This window comes from Ruditapes philippinarum, unplaced genomic scaffold (genome assembly GCF_026571515.1).
Source record: "Ruditapes philippinarum isolate M1 unplaced genomic scaffold, ASM2657151v2 ctg446_1_1_1_1, whole genome shotgun sequence".
NCBI classification, from domain to species: domain Eukaryota; kingdom Metazoa; phylum Mollusca; class Bivalvia; order Venerida; family Veneridae; genus Ruditapes; species Ruditapes philippinarum.
In genome coordinates, this window is record NW_026862956.1 from 1 (window position 1) to 20081 (window position 20081).

Sequence of the window (20081 nt, forward strand, 5' to 3'; positions counted from 1 at the left end):
TCAGAACCCTCAACTCCCATCATTCTACAGGAGTTTAAACATATGTGTCTAGATGAAAGTCATTTGTTTACTCTAGCATTAGCTTGTCAGTCGTCCCTGGCAACGAAGCAGTTGTTAGAGTCAGGGTTCCCAGCAGTGTTGGCTCAGGGATTGTTTGAGTTCTGTAATCGTGTGATATCAACATTCGCTGATTCATGGTCACAGCCTGAGGGAATATCAGATTCTTGTAAGAGTATGACTGGAACAACTGGGGATAGCACAAGTACAACTAATAACCATACAGGTAAGCTAAGGGAACCATTTTACACCCTTTTGGTAAAAGTTGATGTCATATATAAGATTTTATTAAAAATGTCAACATGTAGTATAAAGGAGCAATCTTAAGAACAATTCATTAGGAATTATAAAGACTTACTTAATCTTAATTATGAAATATTTAAATTCTCTGGTTTATTAGTTTACTCAGCAGATTTTAACATTATTTCACTTATAAGATCATTAGTCTAATAATGCATTTGCAAACAGTCTTTTATGCGCTTATATTGGTATCCGAAGTTTGATCTAATTATCTTTTCCCTAACTTATAAATTCATTGTATTGTCTTATATTATTGTAATGCTAATAGTTAAAGGAGCTTAAATTTAAGTTTTGAAATATTGATGTGACATTATCATTTTAGGTCAGTAAAGAGGCTCTCATTCTGTAGTTTTGATAAATGGGGTTATGTTATATGTTTTAAGGTTTGATGGTGACAGCTGACATGGTATCTGCAGTATTAAATTTTTTCTCTGAGATCTCATCTCTACCAGCTATGAAGGACTGGCTGGGTGGTGCTGATGGTAACATATTCTGGCCGGTACTTCTAACAATGTTGTGCAATACACCTTTACACAGTCCCATATCTGTCACCACGTTCCCACAAAAATTTGAGGTAAGTTTACCTTTGTTTTTCATACAACCAAAATAATGTTGTAGTATAATGTTATTTCTACTTGAACGGTTTTGAACACAAGCTCACTGGGTCTATTTTAGTGTAGATTTGATATATCAAAAGTCGCTTTATGTTAGAAAATTTGAAAGAAAGTGCATGCCGTAAATTATTTTGCTATAACAAAAATTACAACTCAAAGCTGTACCATAGTAACAAAGAAGCATTTATATTTGTCTTCATTCACTAAATGTAGGTACAATATTGTCATGTGTAATAATAAGTTTTATACTTAACCTCTTAAATACTGTGTAAGTGGATATTTTTTTGCGTAATGTCAAAAAATGGACATTTTGCGTGCGGAAATTTTTGCGAAAATATGATTTATTGAATTTAATACTGTTTTTTGTGATATCTTTAATTAAGCAGGTACATGTTAAGAATAGGTTGTTATTGTAATCATTTATTCAGTAATTTAAAACCTTTATTGTTTATATAATTGTTTGAAATATACATTGTTACCTGATCACTTATTTCTTTGTCATATTTTGAAACATTCTCTTGTTATATGAATAACCTTTTGTGTTATTAACACACATATTATTTCATTAAAACATTTGTGATTTGTTAAGACCAAACTTAGAGAAAACTTAATCTCAGTACAGTTCCATGTCGCAATATTAATCACTTATACAGTAACAAGATTTTATATAGTAATAGGCAGTGTTAACTAGCCTTTCAGTAATTATATTTCACTTTTTGTTGATATGGCATGTATATTTATTTATCAGTTGATCTCAGCAGAAGAGAGAGCGTGTATAGAAACAGCGTCTGTTAAATTTTTCCGGAGTGTGATATCATGTCATGTACCTAACCAGATGTTATTTGCTAAAGTTCTATATGATGTCATCAAAGAACAAGGATCTACTAATAAAGCTGGTATGATGGAATTAATTATGCTCTTTAAACATATTGAAGAAATTTTTTATATATGAAATCAATGAATACTTTACAATGATGTACCATTTTTTAAATATTTCTTATGAAAATTGTTCTATCTCTAATGATATTTACACTCAGTGCGATAAAATTAAGAGGAATTTTGTCTGAGGAATATTTATATTGGTAAGAATAATTTGTAATGAAGTAAAATATTTTCTATTCTTCATTATATGGAAATAAAAATATTCATTTAACTTTGAGGAGATTCAATTGGTTATCCTTGTTTATATAGCAGGTTTAGGTATTTGTCCACTGTCTGGATTCACTAGACGACTTTTCCTCCAAGTTCTTCTTGAAGATGAGAATATTCTTGTGGCATTCCGGGCTGCACCGAAACAATACCACATACACGTACCTACACCTCAGGGCTGTCTGCAGCACCCACAGTTTGGAGCAGGACGCAGGTTCAGGACAATGCAAGTCAATATGCATATTACCGTTGGTGAACTCATTAACAAAGTATCAGGTAAATATTTACTCTGTAATAATTCATGATTGTTCTTGTTACAAATGTATGGTAAGTTTGATATTAATTTGTGATCGCTTTTCGTCCGGTGTCCGGCCAGCGTCCGTCCGTCCGGCGTCTGTCGTCCGTCCGTAAACTTTTACTTTAAATGACATCTCCTCATAAACCACTAAGCCAATTTCATCCAAACTTCACAGGAATGTTCCTTTGGTGGTCACCTTTAAAAATTGTTCAAAGAATTTAATTCCATGCAGAACTCTGGTTGCCATGGCAACCAAAAGAAAAAACTTTAAATATCTTCTTTTAAAAAACCCAAAGAGCTAGAGCTTAGATATTTGGCATGAAACATCTTCTAGTGAGTGTCTACCAAGTTTGTTCGAATAAAAGCCCTGGGGTCAAAATTGGCCCCGCCCCGGGGGGTCATTGATTTTCCCTATAGGCATATAGTAAAAACTTAAAAAATCTTCTTTTTAAAGAACCCAAAGAGCTAGAGCTAAGATATTTAGCATGAAACATGTTCTAATGGGTGTCTACCAAGTTTGTTCAAATAAAAGCCCTGGGGTCAAAATTGGCCCTGCCCGGGGGGTCATTGATTTTCCCTATATGCATATAGTAAAAACTTTAAAAATCTTCTTTTAAAGAACTCAAAGAGCTATGGCTAAGATATTTAGCATCAAACATGTTCTAATAGGTGTCTACCAAGTTTGTTCAAATAAAAGCCCTGGGGTCAAATTGGCACCGCCCGGGGGTCATTGATTTTCTTATATGTGTATAGCAAAAACTTAAAAAATCTTCTTTGAAAAAACCCAAATAGCTAGAGTTAAGATATTAAGCATGAAACATCTTTTAGTGAGTGTCTACAAAGTTTGTTCAAATAAAAGACCTGGGGTCAAAATTGGCCCCGCCCCGGGGGTCATTGATTTTCTTTATATGTGTATAGCAAAAACTTAAAATCTTCCTTGAAAAAAACCCAAATAGCTAGAGTTTAGATATTAAGCATGAAACATCTTCTAGTAAGTGTCTACAAAGTTTGTTCAAATAAAAGCCCTGGCCCGGCCCCAGGGGTGTCATTGTTTTTAACTATATGTGTATAGTAAAAACTTTAAAAAAATCTTCTTTTAAAAAGCCCAATGAGCTAGAGCTTAGATGTTTAGCATGTAACATCTTCTTATGGGTGTCTACCAAGTTTGTGCAAATAAAAGCCCTTGGGTTAAATTGGCCCTGCAACGTTGGGGGGGGGGGCCTTTATACAGGTGAGCGACCTCAGGGCCATGATGGCCCTCTTGTTGATTTTCTTGTTAATATCTTCTTGAAATATTTTAGATAACGTCTCTGCTATAAGATATTACGTAATTGGCACAAAGTTCTGCATTACAGTTATTATACCGTTTCAGATATAATAGATGCAAATGTTATTTTATGCATTCAGATACACCAAGTTTAGCAGCACAGTTATTAGATGTACAGAATGGTAAGAAATCAGATGAGTCTAAAGAAAGCACATGTCAGATAGGGCTGGAGCTTGTAGATGTCATAGAAAATATCTCTGTTGGCAAATCAGGTATCATTGACTTATTATTTTAATTCTTTTTAGTGCAAGTTAAATGATATTATTTTGTATAGATTGAGATTTGTTACACATTTGAAGTGTGGTATTTATTTTAAAACTCGGCCATTCCATATATCCACGTTCACACCTGTAGTGTATCAATCTACATGTATATTATTTTGTTTATTACAGATACAAGTATGGCTGATAAAACAAGTTCAAGTCAGCTTCCAAAGAGCCACCTCTGGTCAAAAGTTACAACAGCAAATACTACACCTAGTAGTTCAAAGGCTTCATTGCCCCCTCGTCCCCCAACAAGAAGAGGTCGCAACAATGATTCTCTGTCTAAGCATCTTTCCATTCCAGTGCTTTCACTTAACCATAAACTGGTTACAAGTAAGTTTTTGTTGTTAATTTTTGTGATTAGAAATATTACTTTTTAAAATTATAGTTATCATTTGTTTTAGAATTATATTTTATTTCACATTAATTGTAAAACAGAACTTGGAAAGTTTAATCAGTGAAGCTGTTATTAAAGTGAAGAATGGTGCACATTGCCTTGAGTCAAATAATTTTATGTTAGTAGATAATAAAATTTAAAATAAAATTTCAGATTTCATTTACTTTATTTAATTTTATTTAAACTTCAAAAGTAAATTTCAAAATCACATTGGTGTCTCTCAATTTTAGATAAATCACTTCCATCAGATGTCACTCTGTCACAGTTGATGCAAGTATTACAAGGGCAAGGTCTCACTCAAGGTCAAGATGTCCTTGATTTTATACTCCAGTTGCAGAATGGACCAGTTCCTACCAAAACAGGTAAAACTTTGAGTACATATTCCAACCAAAAGGTTCTGTTAGAGCGAACAGCAGTAACTTGTTCTTGGTGAAGCAGGACTGTTACTAGTTAAACTTTAAAGATTTTGGCACTGAAAAATGGAATATGTATGTTATTCAGTATGATAATGGAGGAGTTAAAACCTTTACTCCTGTGTAGACCACAACCATGTTTGAAATCAAAAGCTCAAGTAAAACAAATGAAGTAATAATGCTGAAAATTTACTTACATGAAGTTGGTATAAATGCTGTTAATTCGACAAAACATTATGTTCAGATGCCATTGTTTTCAGATCTGACTGATGATCCTGATGAGATACCAGACGATGTGTTGATGGCGTCACCACCATTCCCAACACCACTACAAGTGTTTGCAAGTAGTAATGGTTTAGCATTACTAGCGGAACATCTGCCTCTCTTATATCCCGAGATATCACGTCAAATGAACTCATCAGAGTCTGGGGAAGTCACACCAAATGTAACTGTGGGCAATAATGATCCTAGTCAAGATTGGGTCACTGTTGATTCTTATCCAGAAGATTTTTATATGGTATGTCTTAGTATTGAAATAAAATAAAACTGCGATATTTTAAATTAAAAACTTTTGTAATATCATTAACCTTAAACGTGTTGAATTTCTTAAATGAACTTATCAAGCTTCCATCGTTTGAACTACCAATATAAAAATTTAAAGCACAGAGCCTGGGCAGACAGCACAGATATGCAGGCTAGCCTGGCCCTATACTGGTGGAAAATGCTGATCACTAGGTTCCAGCAGGGTAATAAGATATTTTAGTAATTCTTTATACGAGGGATGATCAAAAATAAACCGGACTTTGTAAATAATTCTTAACCTGTTAAATGAATTTGCATAACAATACACGGAAAATAAATCGGAATCTATCTCCTAAATGATACAAAAAATACCAACAAGAAATATTAACAAAGAAAAAAGTTATGCTGTTATTGGCATGCACATGTAAAGCAATGCGGCGCACGGTATAACTTTAAAATTGACGTTAACGACGTCACAAGCGTATTGTCCTTAACGGAGCAGATTTTTACTCATTCGCGGAGTAGGCCAATATGTGGTACAGTCATGTTATTGATGCGGCGGATCTTCTGCCTATATATATTTCTGTACAAGTGGGTATCATATTGTATTGTGAGAATGAATGGTGATAAAGAGCTCCTGTAATGACGCAAACTTCTGTTATTTCCTTCTGTAACTTGATTGTTGAAAAACATCGCACATGCAATTAACTATATTATGTATTACAAATAATGTAAAATAATGTTGCTGAATGATAATGTATCATACATACGAAAAAATAACAGAATACTACAAGTATGATCAAAATTGTCATTATTTTAAAATAAATAAAACGCATAGCTAATTTGAACAGTGGCTGTTAAATTGTTGACACAATTTCTCCATAAGACTACTGCGTAAAATAAGAAAATAATTGATACAATTATAAACCAAGAATACAATACATGTAATTAATGCATTAACTTATATCATTTTAAGATCCTCAGAGTTACTGTCGAACATCGTTGACAATGTCCGCAGTCAATCGACTGTCATTTTTCAACGTCTTGGCGATTGACGTCACCAACGTCCTTGAAAATGTCTTTTTTCTGTCTCTCCCTTACTTGTTTCTATTTCTCTATTATCCTTTCTAAATCTTTTAAGCTAATCAAAAAATATGCTGTGGCTTTCTGGAACTTTTCCCTTGATAGCCATATTCTTTTTCTACGTTTTAAACAGTTTCTCGTCTTATATTTGACAAATTTTTCCTATTGATCAATTTTCGAGACATTCCGACGACATAGTTTTAACGCGAGTATTTCATTAACATGTGACGTTTGAATTGTAATTGTTAATATAAATATGGTTGAAATGAAGTCATTTTTTCTGACAACGTCAAAGATATGGTGCATGACGTTTTGGCGTATTTTGAAATCTAAATGTGCCATATTGTAAAATACACGCAGCATAAAGCGCCTCATGTCAAGGCGAATTTACGCACTGCGCCGGGTGTGCGTTACCATGGTTTTTGAATTCGCTGTTACGGACAAGCTTTTTGCGTTATCAGATTAAATATAGTATCAGTTTACAGGTATTGTTTTCCGATTAAGTGTGATATATAACAATAAGAAATAGGATGAAAATTCTTCAATTGCCAGTCACAGTCCGGTTTATTTTTGATCATCCCTCGTATATCTTGACTATAATATGTTTCTGACCCAGTGGTTAAGGTTGTTGACTTGAAACCACTTGCCCCTCATTCCTGTGGGTTTGAATCCCACCAGAGACTTTATTTCTGACGATAAGTGATTTATATTTTTACAGTTATTTGAGCCTGTATCCCCTGTTCCTCAGAGTAGTCGAGGTCATCATATAGGAAATCCAACTATTCCCCCACACTCTCTAGTAGCGTTTGGCCTGTTTCTGAGATTACCAGGATATGCCGAGGTGTTACTGAAGGAGAGGAAGAAAGCCCAGTGTTTACTACGACTGATGCTGGGAGTGACAGATGATGGCGGCGGAGGTAAATTTCTATATTTATTTATTGTTATGTTATATTTAGTTTCATAATACTGCATGTTTGTAACATAAGTCTTCATTGGACAATTATAATATTTTCATTATATACTCTGCTCCTGCAAATGTATGAAATGATTTTGATTTTAAACAAAGAAATTAATTGTGCAGCATTATGATAAATCTTTTATAAAAACTTTACAAATTAGCTGGTACATTATCATTCAGTTGTGCTGTTATTATGTATAACAATAAGAAGACGGAAAGGATTTTTTTGCTTGTTGAATGATTTAGAAATATGTCACAAATGGAAACAAATGTATTTACTTAAATGATGTCCTATCATAGATGTATATTTTAAATTTATTTGTCATACTTGTTTGTTAAATGTAACTTATTGTTGTTGTTGATTTCTTACAAGGTAGTTTATCAATTTTCCAGGTCAGATTCTTACATCTGCTATTGCCAGCTCATTGCCAACATTACCATTCATTGTTTTGAAATCCTTGTTTGATACAACACCCCTGACAACAGATGACGGTGTGCTACTGCGTAGAATGTGTCTGGAGAATGGAGCACTTCATCTTATATTAGCTTGCCTCTCTGTACTTAGTCATCATTCACCAAGAGTTACTGTCCCTGGATTTCAACAAGAGGTAATTAATATGATAGAACCTTCATAATGTTGTAACATTAACTTTTTTTATCTGGTAGGTTAAGTTACAATTAAAAATTACAGTTAATAAATAGAATGAGGGACATACATAGTACCTGTCACAATGTAAGTGAACTGTAAGTAAAAATAAATTCGAAGAAAAATGAAAATTCTAGTATGCTAATATAAGAAATTTATTTTTACATCAAAGCAATTATTTGAGCTACAATTTTATGAAGATGATTTTTTTACTATAACTAGGCCTATTCCATGCTGAGTGCTATGCAGACACCTACATCAACACCAAGCCAGGTACCAGGCCCCTCAGAAGAGAAATCCCAACAATACTGGGCTAAGGGAACTGGTTTTGGCACTGGGTCTACAACATCAAGCTGGGATGCAGAACAAGCCTTGATACGACAAAAAAGTGAAGAGGAACATGTCACATGTCTTTTACAGGTAGATACAATTATAAAACTTCAGTTTATGAGTATGTCAATAGTTACATACTAAAAATAATACAGTGGCAATTAATGAGAAATATTATTTTCAGACTGAAAATAACTACTGACTTAATAGTAAATGAAAATATCTGCTTTCAAGTGCTGAAACCCCCAAAAAGATAAATGAAGTATGTTTTTGTCTATGGGATTATTATAATGCTTATTGATTATCATTCATGCCTACACACTTGCTTATTGAATGTTGCAACAGGTTTTGGCAAGTTACATCAACCCAGGTGGAAGTGTTCCTGATCAGTTTGAAGATGATGATTATGAGCCTGCTACAGAGCGGACATTGTTACCTGACATTGTACCGGACATGTTAACTCAGTCATGTCTTGTACCAGCACTATCATCTTACCTCAGGAATGATTCTGTTCTAGATATGGCAAGGTAATCAATGGTTATTATTATACCCCCACCACAAAATGTGGGGGGGGCTATAATGGATTCGCTTTGTCGCGTCGGTCGGTCGGTCAGTCGGTCGGTCGGTCAGTCCGTCCGTCTCCATTTTCGTGTCCGCTCTATAACTCCTATACCACTTGAAGGATTTTCTTCAAACTTGGCTCAAATGTTCACCTCAGCAAGGGGATGTGCAGAACCCATGTTGCCCATGTGTCAGCTCAAGGTCAAGGTCACAATTGAAGGTCAAATATCAAACACAATCATATATTAGACAGTTATGTCGTGTCCGCTCTGTAGGTCCTACAATAATTTGAAAGATTTTCTTCAAACTTGGCTAAAATGTTCACCTCAACAAGGGGATGTGCAGAACTCATGTTGCCATGTGTCATTTTAAGGTCAAGGTCACAATTGAAGGTCAAATATCAAACAATCAAATATTACACAATATGTCGTGTCCGCTCTGTAAGTCCTACACTAATTGAAAGATTTCTTCAAACTTGGCTCAAATGTTCATTTCAACAATGGGATGTGCAGAACCCATGTTGCCCATGTGTCAGCTCAAGGTCAAGGTCACAATTGAAGGTCAAATATCAAACAATCAAATATTACACAGTATGTCGTGTCCGCTCTGTAAGTCCTACACTTATTGAAAGATTTTCTTCAAACTTGGCTCAAATGTTCACCTTAACAAGGTTATGTGCAGAACCCATGTCACTCTTTTGCCGGCTTAAGGTCAGGTCACACTTGAAGGTCAAAAATTGACTTAGAAAATGTTCTTTAATTTTAACATATATCTGCATATTTCTGAATCTAGGAAAGGTATTTGCTTGAAACTTAAAATATAAATGAAGTGTCACAATTAAGATATGCTGGTCAAGTTTCATAACTCTGTATTGCATTTTAACAAAGTTATGCCCCTTTTTAATCTTCAAATTTACATACAATTCACATATTAGACAATATGTTGTGTCCGCTCTATAAATCTATACTAATGGAAGAATTTTCTTTAAACTTTTCTCCAAATGTTCACCTAAACAAGGTTATGTGCAGAATCCATGTCACCTTTGTGCAGGCTAAAGGTCAAGGTCAGACTTGAAGGTCAAAAATTGACTTGGAAAATGTTCTTAGATTAAAACATGTTCTTTAATATTCCGGAAACTAGCATAGGTATTTGCTTGAAACTTGAAAAGATATATGAGGTGTCACAATTACGATATGCAGGTCAAGTTTCATAACTCTGTATTGGATTTTGACAAAGTTATGCCCCTTTTTAAGTCTTTAAATTTACATACAATCAATACTAGACAATATGTTGTGTCCGCTCTATAAATTCTATACTAATGGAAGGATTTTCTTCAAACTTTACTCAAATGTTCACTCCAATTGGGGGATGTGCAGAACCCATCTTACCCTTGTGCCAGCTGAAGGTCAAGGCCACACTTGAAGTCAAAAATTGACTTATAAAAGTTTAGTATATTGGGAAAATGAAAGGTTATTTGTAAACTGTTTCGAACATGATTTGATAATAGATATTTTTACTATTACCTGTACAATTAGTCTTTTTTTCACCAGAGATAATTTCTTTTTATGTATTTGTGTCACTTAAGTTATTCCCTTAACCACCTTTCCAAGTTGTCTTCTGTCAAGGACATTGGTGGGGGTATGAATCGCATTCAGCGATAGTTCTAGTTGTTTATAAATTCCGGTAATCTGTATTAATTTTCTATAAGTTTTATATGTTGCATTGTTATGTTATAGTGAAGATGCATGCATTCTTTGTAATTGATTTTATGAAATACTTAAAATTAGATATATAACTAATGTAAAGCAATGTTTAGCCAAGCAAATATCTAATGAGTAGTAAGCAGTAAGTTATTTAAAAATTGTGTTGCTGTCGATTCTAAGATTAAATAAATTAAGTAAATAACCCTGCTGGAAGGTTGCGGTATGACCTTTACAATGTCGATATGACTTAAAATCCAAAAACATAATTTACAAACCGGGCTTTTGATAAACGATCTATGCATTTGAAGCTATGTTTGTATGTCTTAAGTTGATTAGGGTGATATGAAACATATAAAACTTGTAACGTTATATATTACAGGCATGTACCTCTGTATAGAGCATTACTACAGTTACTACGAGGTATTTCAGTGTGTCCATCACTGGTTATGTTACTGTTACCTCTAGACAAGGAGAATGGTGGGGAGACAGCTACAGCTGTAGGTGAACTACTGGAGAAGATGAGAGCATGTGTTGATACATATGCCAGTAGACTCAAGTAAGATTATATACTGAAGATATGCTGAATTTGAGAAATAGATTTAGCCAGTTTTGAAATTTGAAATAAGCTAAGGGATTTCAATATCAATTTTATTTTATTTTTTAAATGAGCTACCAACAGTGTAGAGCCTGGTTGGACTGCACAATTAAGCATACTGGACTGATTCTGTGCTGGTTGCAAAGTCTAATCACTTTTAGTACCAGAAGTGTAACAATATGTTATACATTCATTATTGCTTCTTTCCATACAATAAATAATTTCATATTGTTAGATTTTATTCATATATGTTTGTATTTCTTTAAGAAATGTTTAGCTTCCTGAGGTATTACATTATAAGTGAAGTTTAAAGGTCAATCTTGTTATTGAGAGAAGTAAAACTTAAAAAAAAGTTGCTAACAACAATTGTAGAAGAACTTTTCTTAATAGTTGCCTAATTAATTACCATTTATGCTACTGAAGTAATGCAATGGATTTGTTCTTTTATATTTTCGAACTATTCATTGTAAGTTTAAATGATTTCAGTATTGAGCAAGGCACAGTATAAAGTTAGACTGGAATATTTAGGCATTCAGGCATTTTTTGCAAGATATTGGTGTCATATGTATCATTTTATAATATGTTATATATTATAATTATAGATCAAACAAAGGTAAGATAGGTGGCACCAAGGAAGAGGAGGAGGAAAATGAAGGACTTGCTATGTTGATACCTGATATACAAGAGACAGCTAGAATAGTTCATACAGCCACTAGTAGACTTAAAGAACATGAAGGTATGTTGTACTTAACCATATTCCATATATTTTCACTGTAAACTAAAGAAAAAAATTTATATGTTGAGTATTGCATTTTAAAAAACTAACAAGAACAAAAAGACAAAATAAATGACAATTAAACAAAGAATTTTCAGAAATGATGATTATTTGAAACTACAATGTGATATTAGGCTAGGTGGTTTGAGAATGTATAAGATGAATTGACTTTTCAGCTTAAATGGTGTAAGAAGATGAAAATTCCTGCTACTGCATGAAAGCAGACTTGAGCTGTCATTTGCTTTAAGAAAGCTCTGCAAGAAAGCTGGATAGCTTCCTTTAATCTAAAACATTCAACATTGATAAGTGTTGTTTATTGGCAAGTGATATTCCTAAGCAACCTTAAACGTTTAATTGGCTACACATGCCCATATATTTGAGTTTATAGAATATAAAAGAAGTCTCATGTTTTTGTATATAGGAACAGGTGAGGAGAACAGTGAGATTGACCAGGAAATGAAGCGGGATACATCACAGGATAGCATTGATCAAATCTACCTCTCAGAGATGCAGAAACTACAGTTTGGTTAGTTCTTGTTTATTCTGTAAAAACACAGTCCTTTATGCTGTGCATATGCTTTTAATTTTTTTTAAGGGGTTGTTTTTGTCTACATTATAAATTAATTAAAAAAGCAATATAGTAAAAAAAGTTTTTTTGTGTATGCTAGTTTTTAGTGAAATATGTTTTTTTAAAAAATTAATTGTAGCTTTTTAAACAATTTTTTTTAAAAGTTTTTTTGGAAATGCAATAGATGTAAATTAAAATGATAAAAGAAAACTAATTTCATTTTCCCAGCTTTGCATTTAGCAAAATTTATATATGTATGTTTTCATAAATATGTGAAAAATATGACTGATTTTTAATAAAATCAACAGATCAGTATGAAATGGTGACAGAAGAAGGGCCGACAATAAAGTTTACAGTTAGGCATCACTATGAGAACAATGTAAAAGCTGCAGGAGAAATAAATAACCCAACTAGGATACGACGTCTAGCCCAGGAGGCGGTAACTTTATCAACATCCCTCCCTCTCTCTGTCAGCAGTAGTGTATTTGTTCGCTGTGATGAGGAAAGACTAGATATCATGAAGGTAGGAATTTAGATTTCATTCCTTGACATATTCAGTATGGTACTGTTTATTTGTAGCAGTGAAATACATGTATGTGGAAAATAAAGTTGATGAGTAGTTATTGGTAATGCTCAAGTAAGTCTCTGGACTACTCCATTGTCTTTACATTTCATAAATGTGTCATATGCATAACAGATTAAGTTATAATATATCAAATTAAAAAAAGAAATTGTGCATTCTTGTTAAAACTTTTATTAGTCCCCTACCGGTTTACCGGAGGGGACTTTAGGTTTACCCTCCGTCCGTCTGTCCGTCCGTCAGTCCGTCTGTCCGTCCGTCAGTCCGTCCGTCCACAAAACTGGATCCCGCGATAACGCAAAAAGTACTGAAAATATTTTAATGAAACTTGATATATGGATAGATGGCAGTATGGAGATTATGCACGTCTTTTTCTTTTCTTCCTATGTTGAAAATTCTGGTTGCTATGGCAACAAATAGACTGAAAATATGACAAATTTTACACATAAACTGGATCCCGCGATAACGCAAAAAGTACTGAAAATATTTTTATGAAACTTGATATATGGATAGATGGCAGTATGGAGATTATGCACGTCTTTTTCTTTTTCTTCCTATGTTGAAACTTCTGGTTGCTATGGCAACAAATAGACTGAAAATATGGCAAATTTTACACATAACCTGAATCCAGTTATAACACAAAAAGTACTGAAAATATGTTTATGAAACTTGACATATGGGTAGATGGCAGTATGGAAATTATTCACATCCTGAAAATTCTGGTTGCTATGGCCACAAATAGACTGAATTTCAAGATTTCTGATTCTAGTTTTTAAGTTTTTTCCACTATAAGTTCTTTATTTCTTAAGGTATTTTCTTCAAACTTTAAATATAAGTTGCTTGTCATCAACCACATCATATGTGACAAGGTTTACAACTCTAGCACAAAATTTATCAGAATTACCTCCCTTGAACTTGAAATTTTCATGAAAAAAACATTGTTTTTTTTTAATAACTTCTTTTTTCTGAATGTATCTACTTCAAACTTCATATAAATGTTTCTTATTGTCACTCAAACATTTGTGAGTGTTCAATACTCTAGCAAGACTATTTCCAGAATTATGCCCCTTTTGAACTTAGACATTTTTTTTGAGAAATTGGTAATTTTTACTCCAACTTCTTCAATCATGATAGGATTTTAAAAAATGTTATATTTTTGATAACAGGGATGTTTAAAAAAATAACTTTATAGTGTCTTTCAGTCTGTCTGTACATAAAAACTATTTCCTGTGATCACTTTTAAAGAACTTTTTCAACAAATTTACTTAAAATAGGAACCTAAGTGAATGGCCAATGGCCCTTCAGAATGTTGCTTGGGCTCTTACCGGTAGGGGACTTATGGATTGCTTGCAATACTATGATAATTGCTTGTTTTACATGTTTAACTCTTAAGTAATTTACTTTTTAATGGAAAGTCAGTTTCACATGTGCTAAAGTAGATTTATACAATACATGTATTCATTAAACATTTATTTATTTATTTACTGATGTTTTTCTCAAGTATATAGATACGTTGGATGGTCCTCTTAACTTTGTCCAGAAGGATCAAGGTCATCTATGCTGATAATAGATTTTTACACTGGTTCATACAACCTATGTTTATTATCCCCCGCCGAAAAATTTCGGCGGAGGATATAGAAATAGTCTCCGTCCGTCCGTCCGACCTTCCGTCTGTCCGTCCGTCCTTCCGTCCGACATTTTTGTCCGGAGCATATCTCTAAAAGTATTTGAGTTATCAACTTGAAACTTCATAGGTGGATAGACCTCATTGAGGAGGAGTGCAGTGCACAAGAATGATAACTCTACCTTGCATGATTTTTGAGTTATTGATTGATATATTGGCAAATGTGTAGGTTTTAGGGACTCCATTGCCTTGTTTTATTTTAGATGATTGTTATAATCTCATTGCATTTTCGCAGGTTTTGATAACTGGACCAGAAGATACTCCCTATGCTAATGGATGTTTTGAATTTGATGTTTATTTTCCACAAGATTACCCAAATGCTCCACCATACATTAACCTAGAGACCACTGGAAACCATACTGTCAGATTTAACCCTAATCTATACAATGATGGAAAGGTATAGTTAACTGAATGTTGTCTTTATCACTATATAGTTTTGAATGCTGCTAGGGACTTTGGATTCCTTCAGGAAGCTTTGAAGCTAGGGTATACATGGAATGTCTGTGGTTCTACTGAGGTGCCTGCTTGTGCCTGAAATAATGCATAAGGGGCACCTTAGGTCTGCTTCCACCAATAAAATTGGAAAGTTGCCATTATTCTGTTTATGTGACTTAAAACCCAATCAATCAATTGATCACAGTCTCTAACATAGATTATACTTTGTAAGAATATATTGTGTGTTTCTAGCCATAAATTTGTCTATGTCACAAATAAAGAACAGTTAGTGTAGTCTGAACAGACTTGCTGCTTCATTTTAAAATTTTCATTTCAAAACTGCCACACATTTATAATGGAAAATTCATTAAAAGCAGAGAAAGTTGAGTATACAAATTTAGTATTGTTTACAAGAAATACAGACTATGTGGCAATATTCATTTTAAAAATCCCACAAGAATGAGTTCAATAAGTATGACATATTTCATTATAAAGTATAAAGAAATAAAAGCATTAGCATAATTTTGTAGTATTGTCCTAGTAATGTCATAGTTTAGGAGTGTTGAAAATATTAAATATTGAATTGATTTTATAGGTTTGTTTAAGTGTGTTGAACACCTGGCATGGTAGACCAGAGGAAAAATGGAGCTCTCAAACATCGAGCTTTTTACAGGTAAATTATTATTGTGCTTTTTTAATACTTTAAAAACTTGTATACAATGCATCAAAGTGGATGTCCAATTATGATGAAAAAAGTTTAATGATGACTAGTGAATTTATTGATACCTTTACAAAGTTATTATCTTTATAAGCTTGCATTCAACTGTTATTCTTTGATAGTGTTTTTGATATTCAAATAAATTTCCCAGCCCTATGAATACTGAAATCGGATTGTTTTGATAAAACACAACTCATTAATTGATAGTTAAGTACAGTATATGATTAAACTATATTATTATAAAAAAAGAATTAGTCGAGGACAGTATATGATTAAACTATATTATTTTAAAAAAAGAATTAGGTTTAATAATCTACACACTAACAGATTATGATGACTACTTCAGATTATAACAGTTACAATGATGGATATGATTGTATATTTAACTATAATTTTCAGGTGTTAGTTTCTATCCAGTCACTAATCTTGGTGTGTGAGCCATACTTTAATGAGCCAGGTTATGAGAGGTCACGTGGTACACCATCTGGTAATGCCAGTTCTAGAGAATATGATGCCAATATTAGACAGGCCACAGTGAAGTGGGCAATACTTGAACAGATCAAATGTCCACCACCATGTTTCAAGGATGTAGTAGTGAAACATTTCTGGTTGAAACGCCACAAGATCTTACGGCAATGTGAGGAATGGATTGCCGAGATGGAGATTTATTGTAATGATAAGAGGACTGGAAGAACAATATCTCATAGTACAATGGCACTTAAGGTATGTTATATAACTAAATTATATATGCTATGTAAGCATAGAAATGTTCTAAAGAAGAATAAAGACTAAATGGTAGAGTAATATTATTTAGCATTTCGTAAAGATTTCTGATTGATTTTGTTTAGTTTACACAACTTTCTGTGTGTTTATATATTGTATGTATGAACAAGCATTACAATCTGTCATGTAAACAGTCAGTGTTATTTTGATATATTTGATCACTTCAGAAACATTACAACCAGTTACGAGAAGAATTTTCCAAGATGAAGCCCCCTGAAGGTCTTGAAGATGTTGAAAAAGGAGACATAGACCCTAAAGGCAAGCATTACAGCACGGACCAGTCAGGGGCATCAGGAAGTAAAGACTCACCACAGATAGTTCCAGCTGATAACAATGCTAACTCTATGCTGGCACAAAATCTTAGCTCACTAGTTTCTGACTCGGACATTAATGGAATTGCATCGACTGCAAATTGCTGACATACGGCAGCACTATCTGTGATTATTGACTGTTAACTGTGATGTTATAACAGAAGACTGGTTGCCAAACATTATACAAACTGTGATGTTATAACAGAAGACTGGTTGCCAAACAATATACAAACTGTGATGTTATAACACTAGAATGCATGCTGTTTGTACTGTCTGTTTGTGTCAACTGTAGTATCTACACTAGGTAATAAATGTCACTGCACCAGGCTTGTTTACAAAAATAACAATGTTGCTTATTTGCTCTTTCTATACCTTGTTCAGAGAATATTTCATAGCTGTATTTAATACTGGAACTAACATATTTCCACAGTAAAGTTATCAGTTGCCTCTGATCTGAATTATCCTTAATTCAATTTAAAGATAACTTTATTTTTATTGTGATTAGAGTGCAAGTTAAATCAAGCGATGGGATCATTTGTAATTTTATAATAAGTCTGAGAACAAATATTACGTTACTATGAAGTGTACAGAAAACAAAAAAGGCAGACTAGGTCGGTAATGTAAATACGCCATCTTTGTATAATCCTAGGTTCCTAATACGGTATTTGGTAAGTTTAGTTAGAGTTTGTGAAAAAAAAGAGGCCATGCAAGTGTTTAAATCTTCAGAATGCTTAAATGAAAATATGAAAATTGTATACTGCCAGAACTGGACCATTTTCCCATGCTTGTTAGTACCTAAGGTCATTTTATTTCTAGAAAATGATTGGAACATTTGTATAACACATGAGAGAAAAAGTATGTTTAAATGAAGGTGTAATTCTGTATTTCACTTACATTATGCATGTTGTTTATGTATTATTTCATGCTTCAATTTTACTAATTGTATAATTCCAAATAGTAATTTATTGAAAGTTTATTTCAATGTAAATATTGTCTACATTCGTATATAGAAGTTTATTAGTATGCATGGCAGTTTTTTTAATGAATAAGGGCTATATATTGTCTTTCAAGTTTACAAGTAAAAGTGCATATATCTCATTCTGTCTGTTGTCTGTTACATGTATTAAAACAATGTAAACAATATGAAAGACAATTCAATTTTTTTTTTTTCATTTTTTTGTTTTTGGTAATTGTCTGTTAAAATTTTAATTTATTTAACAATAGTAGATCAATTTCTTTTATCAAGAGGTAATTTAGGATTTTTTTATATATATATTATTGTTTGATAATTAGTGTTTTCACTAGTATTTGTTTTTATATAAAACTTTCACAAATTAAACTGCCTGTCATTATTATTGATAAATATTTTGTCCGAGTTTACTGGTTTATATGATTAATGCATTTCCTACTTTTATGCTCATCCAGAAGTTCACTGGCCTATATATATATAATAACTTTTCATGGTTGCTAATGTCCAATTTTTTTAGACCTTTAGTTGTAGTGCAGTGAAGAAATAATCATAAAAATTAAGAATAATTTGTCATTCCTTTTTGAGCACTTACTTATTTATTTGAATTTCATAATGACATTTCCAGTGGAAATTGAAAATTTGCTGCTTTTTTATTGTTGAGAAAATGGATAAATATATGGTTAGTGAGTTTTCTTCATTTACATGATTTTTTTTCCATATTTATAGTCCATTGTATAAAACAGAAGAACTTTAAAAAAAAATCTTCTATTTCTAAAACAGTAAATATTCTGTTTGTAATTGAAAAAAAATATTTTTTTTTCAATAATGAGATAGGGTTATGGATTTACCTATGCATTGGTTTTACATTTTGTCAAGGCTCCACGTGAAAATACTTTTGTGCTTTAAATGAGGCATGGATGAGTATCCAAGTTCTTTCTCTACAAGGTGCCATGTCACCTTGACAATGTCAGTTTTAAGTTAAAATCTTTAAAAAAAATTAAATTGTTTAACTTAGACGGTAAAATCTTGTAAAAAATTGTTTTCTTTTTAACAGGAAATAGAAACCATTAACATTAATGTAAACTATAACTTTTGTTTTTCATGTAATATCTTTATATTTATTTGTATCTTATTTCAGAAATGTTATACATGAAAGACTGTAAGAGCTATTCATTTTAATCTACATGTATGTATGTTATATACTATATATATTTTGATGTTAAAATTATGTGTCAGAGTTAGAGGAGTTTTATTATTTCTGTATTAATATTTGATCTTATTTTGTTAACAGATAGTTGATTGTATATAGCGTATGTTGTTTTCTTTAGCTTATGTTTCACTATTGTTTAAACGTATTTGTTATGATCAGGTCTCTATGTAGACTGTAGCTGTACTATAGTTACATGACTGATAAAATAAACACATGGAACAATGTAAACTATATTTGCTTTATTTATTGCTCCCACTTCAACCTGCAATCAGGAACATAAATTATGTTATTGGCTATGGATATCCCCTTTTCATGACAGAAAACAACTTACAATATTGCTCTGTTCTATTATGACTTTTAACATCCATTTGGTACAGATTTAGCCTTTAGATAATGATGACCTTTTTACATAAAGGCAAGCATTTGATTGTACATGATTCAAATATATATTAAGGATGGCCCCATGGGTTCAATCCCTGTCACGGGTAAGCCGTTGTTTCCATGAGCAAGATACTTTACACTCATTGCTTAGTACTGGTTGGTTCCAGGCACAGATTCGAGAGTGTTTCAGTATGCATATAGCTTCCAACACAATCAAACTAAAATAAATCAGCAAAACTAAATATATACCGGTATTGGATAAGTACCACTGGGTTCAATTAGACTGTTGAAATGATACCATGCAAAAGCATACATGTAACTGGTTTAGAATAAAGTCTTTATTTAGCACCTTTGTGTTTATTGTATTATTTTAATTTAAAGTTTTCCTGTCCGTTTATTTATGTTCCCAAAATTTTTTCCGGATTGGCTGAAAACAACTATATTAAACTT

At 32.7% G+C, this 20081-nt stretch overlaps 1 protein-coding gene across 1 annotated transcript; it reads left to right on the top strand.

Annotated features, from left to right (window-relative positions):
* Positions 1 to 7: 7 nt before the first annotated feature.
* Positions 8 to 19478, top strand: LOC132720743 (baculoviral IAP repeat-containing protein 6-like). Its single transcript, XM_060704937.1, has 20 exons — positions 8 to 283; positions 741 to 931; positions 1720 to 1867; positions 2163 to 2396; positions 3826 to 3957; positions 4138 to 4341; positions 4636 to 4767; positions 5079 to 5335; positions 7142 to 7340; positions 7775 to 7989; positions 8250 to 8447; positions 8703 to 8884; positions 11001 to 11177; positions 11819 to 11952; positions 12413 to 12517; positions 12868 to 13082; positions 15059 to 15220; positions 15854 to 15931; positions 16376 to 16699; positions 16927 to 19478. The coding sequence occupies exons 1-20, from the start codon at positions 43 to 45 to the stop codon at positions 17176 to 17178; spliced, it is 3780 nt and encodes a 1259-aa protein (XP_060560920.1). The 5' UTR covers positions 8 to 42; the 3' UTR covers positions 17179 to 19478.
* Positions 19479 to 20081: the final 603 nt, after the last annotated feature.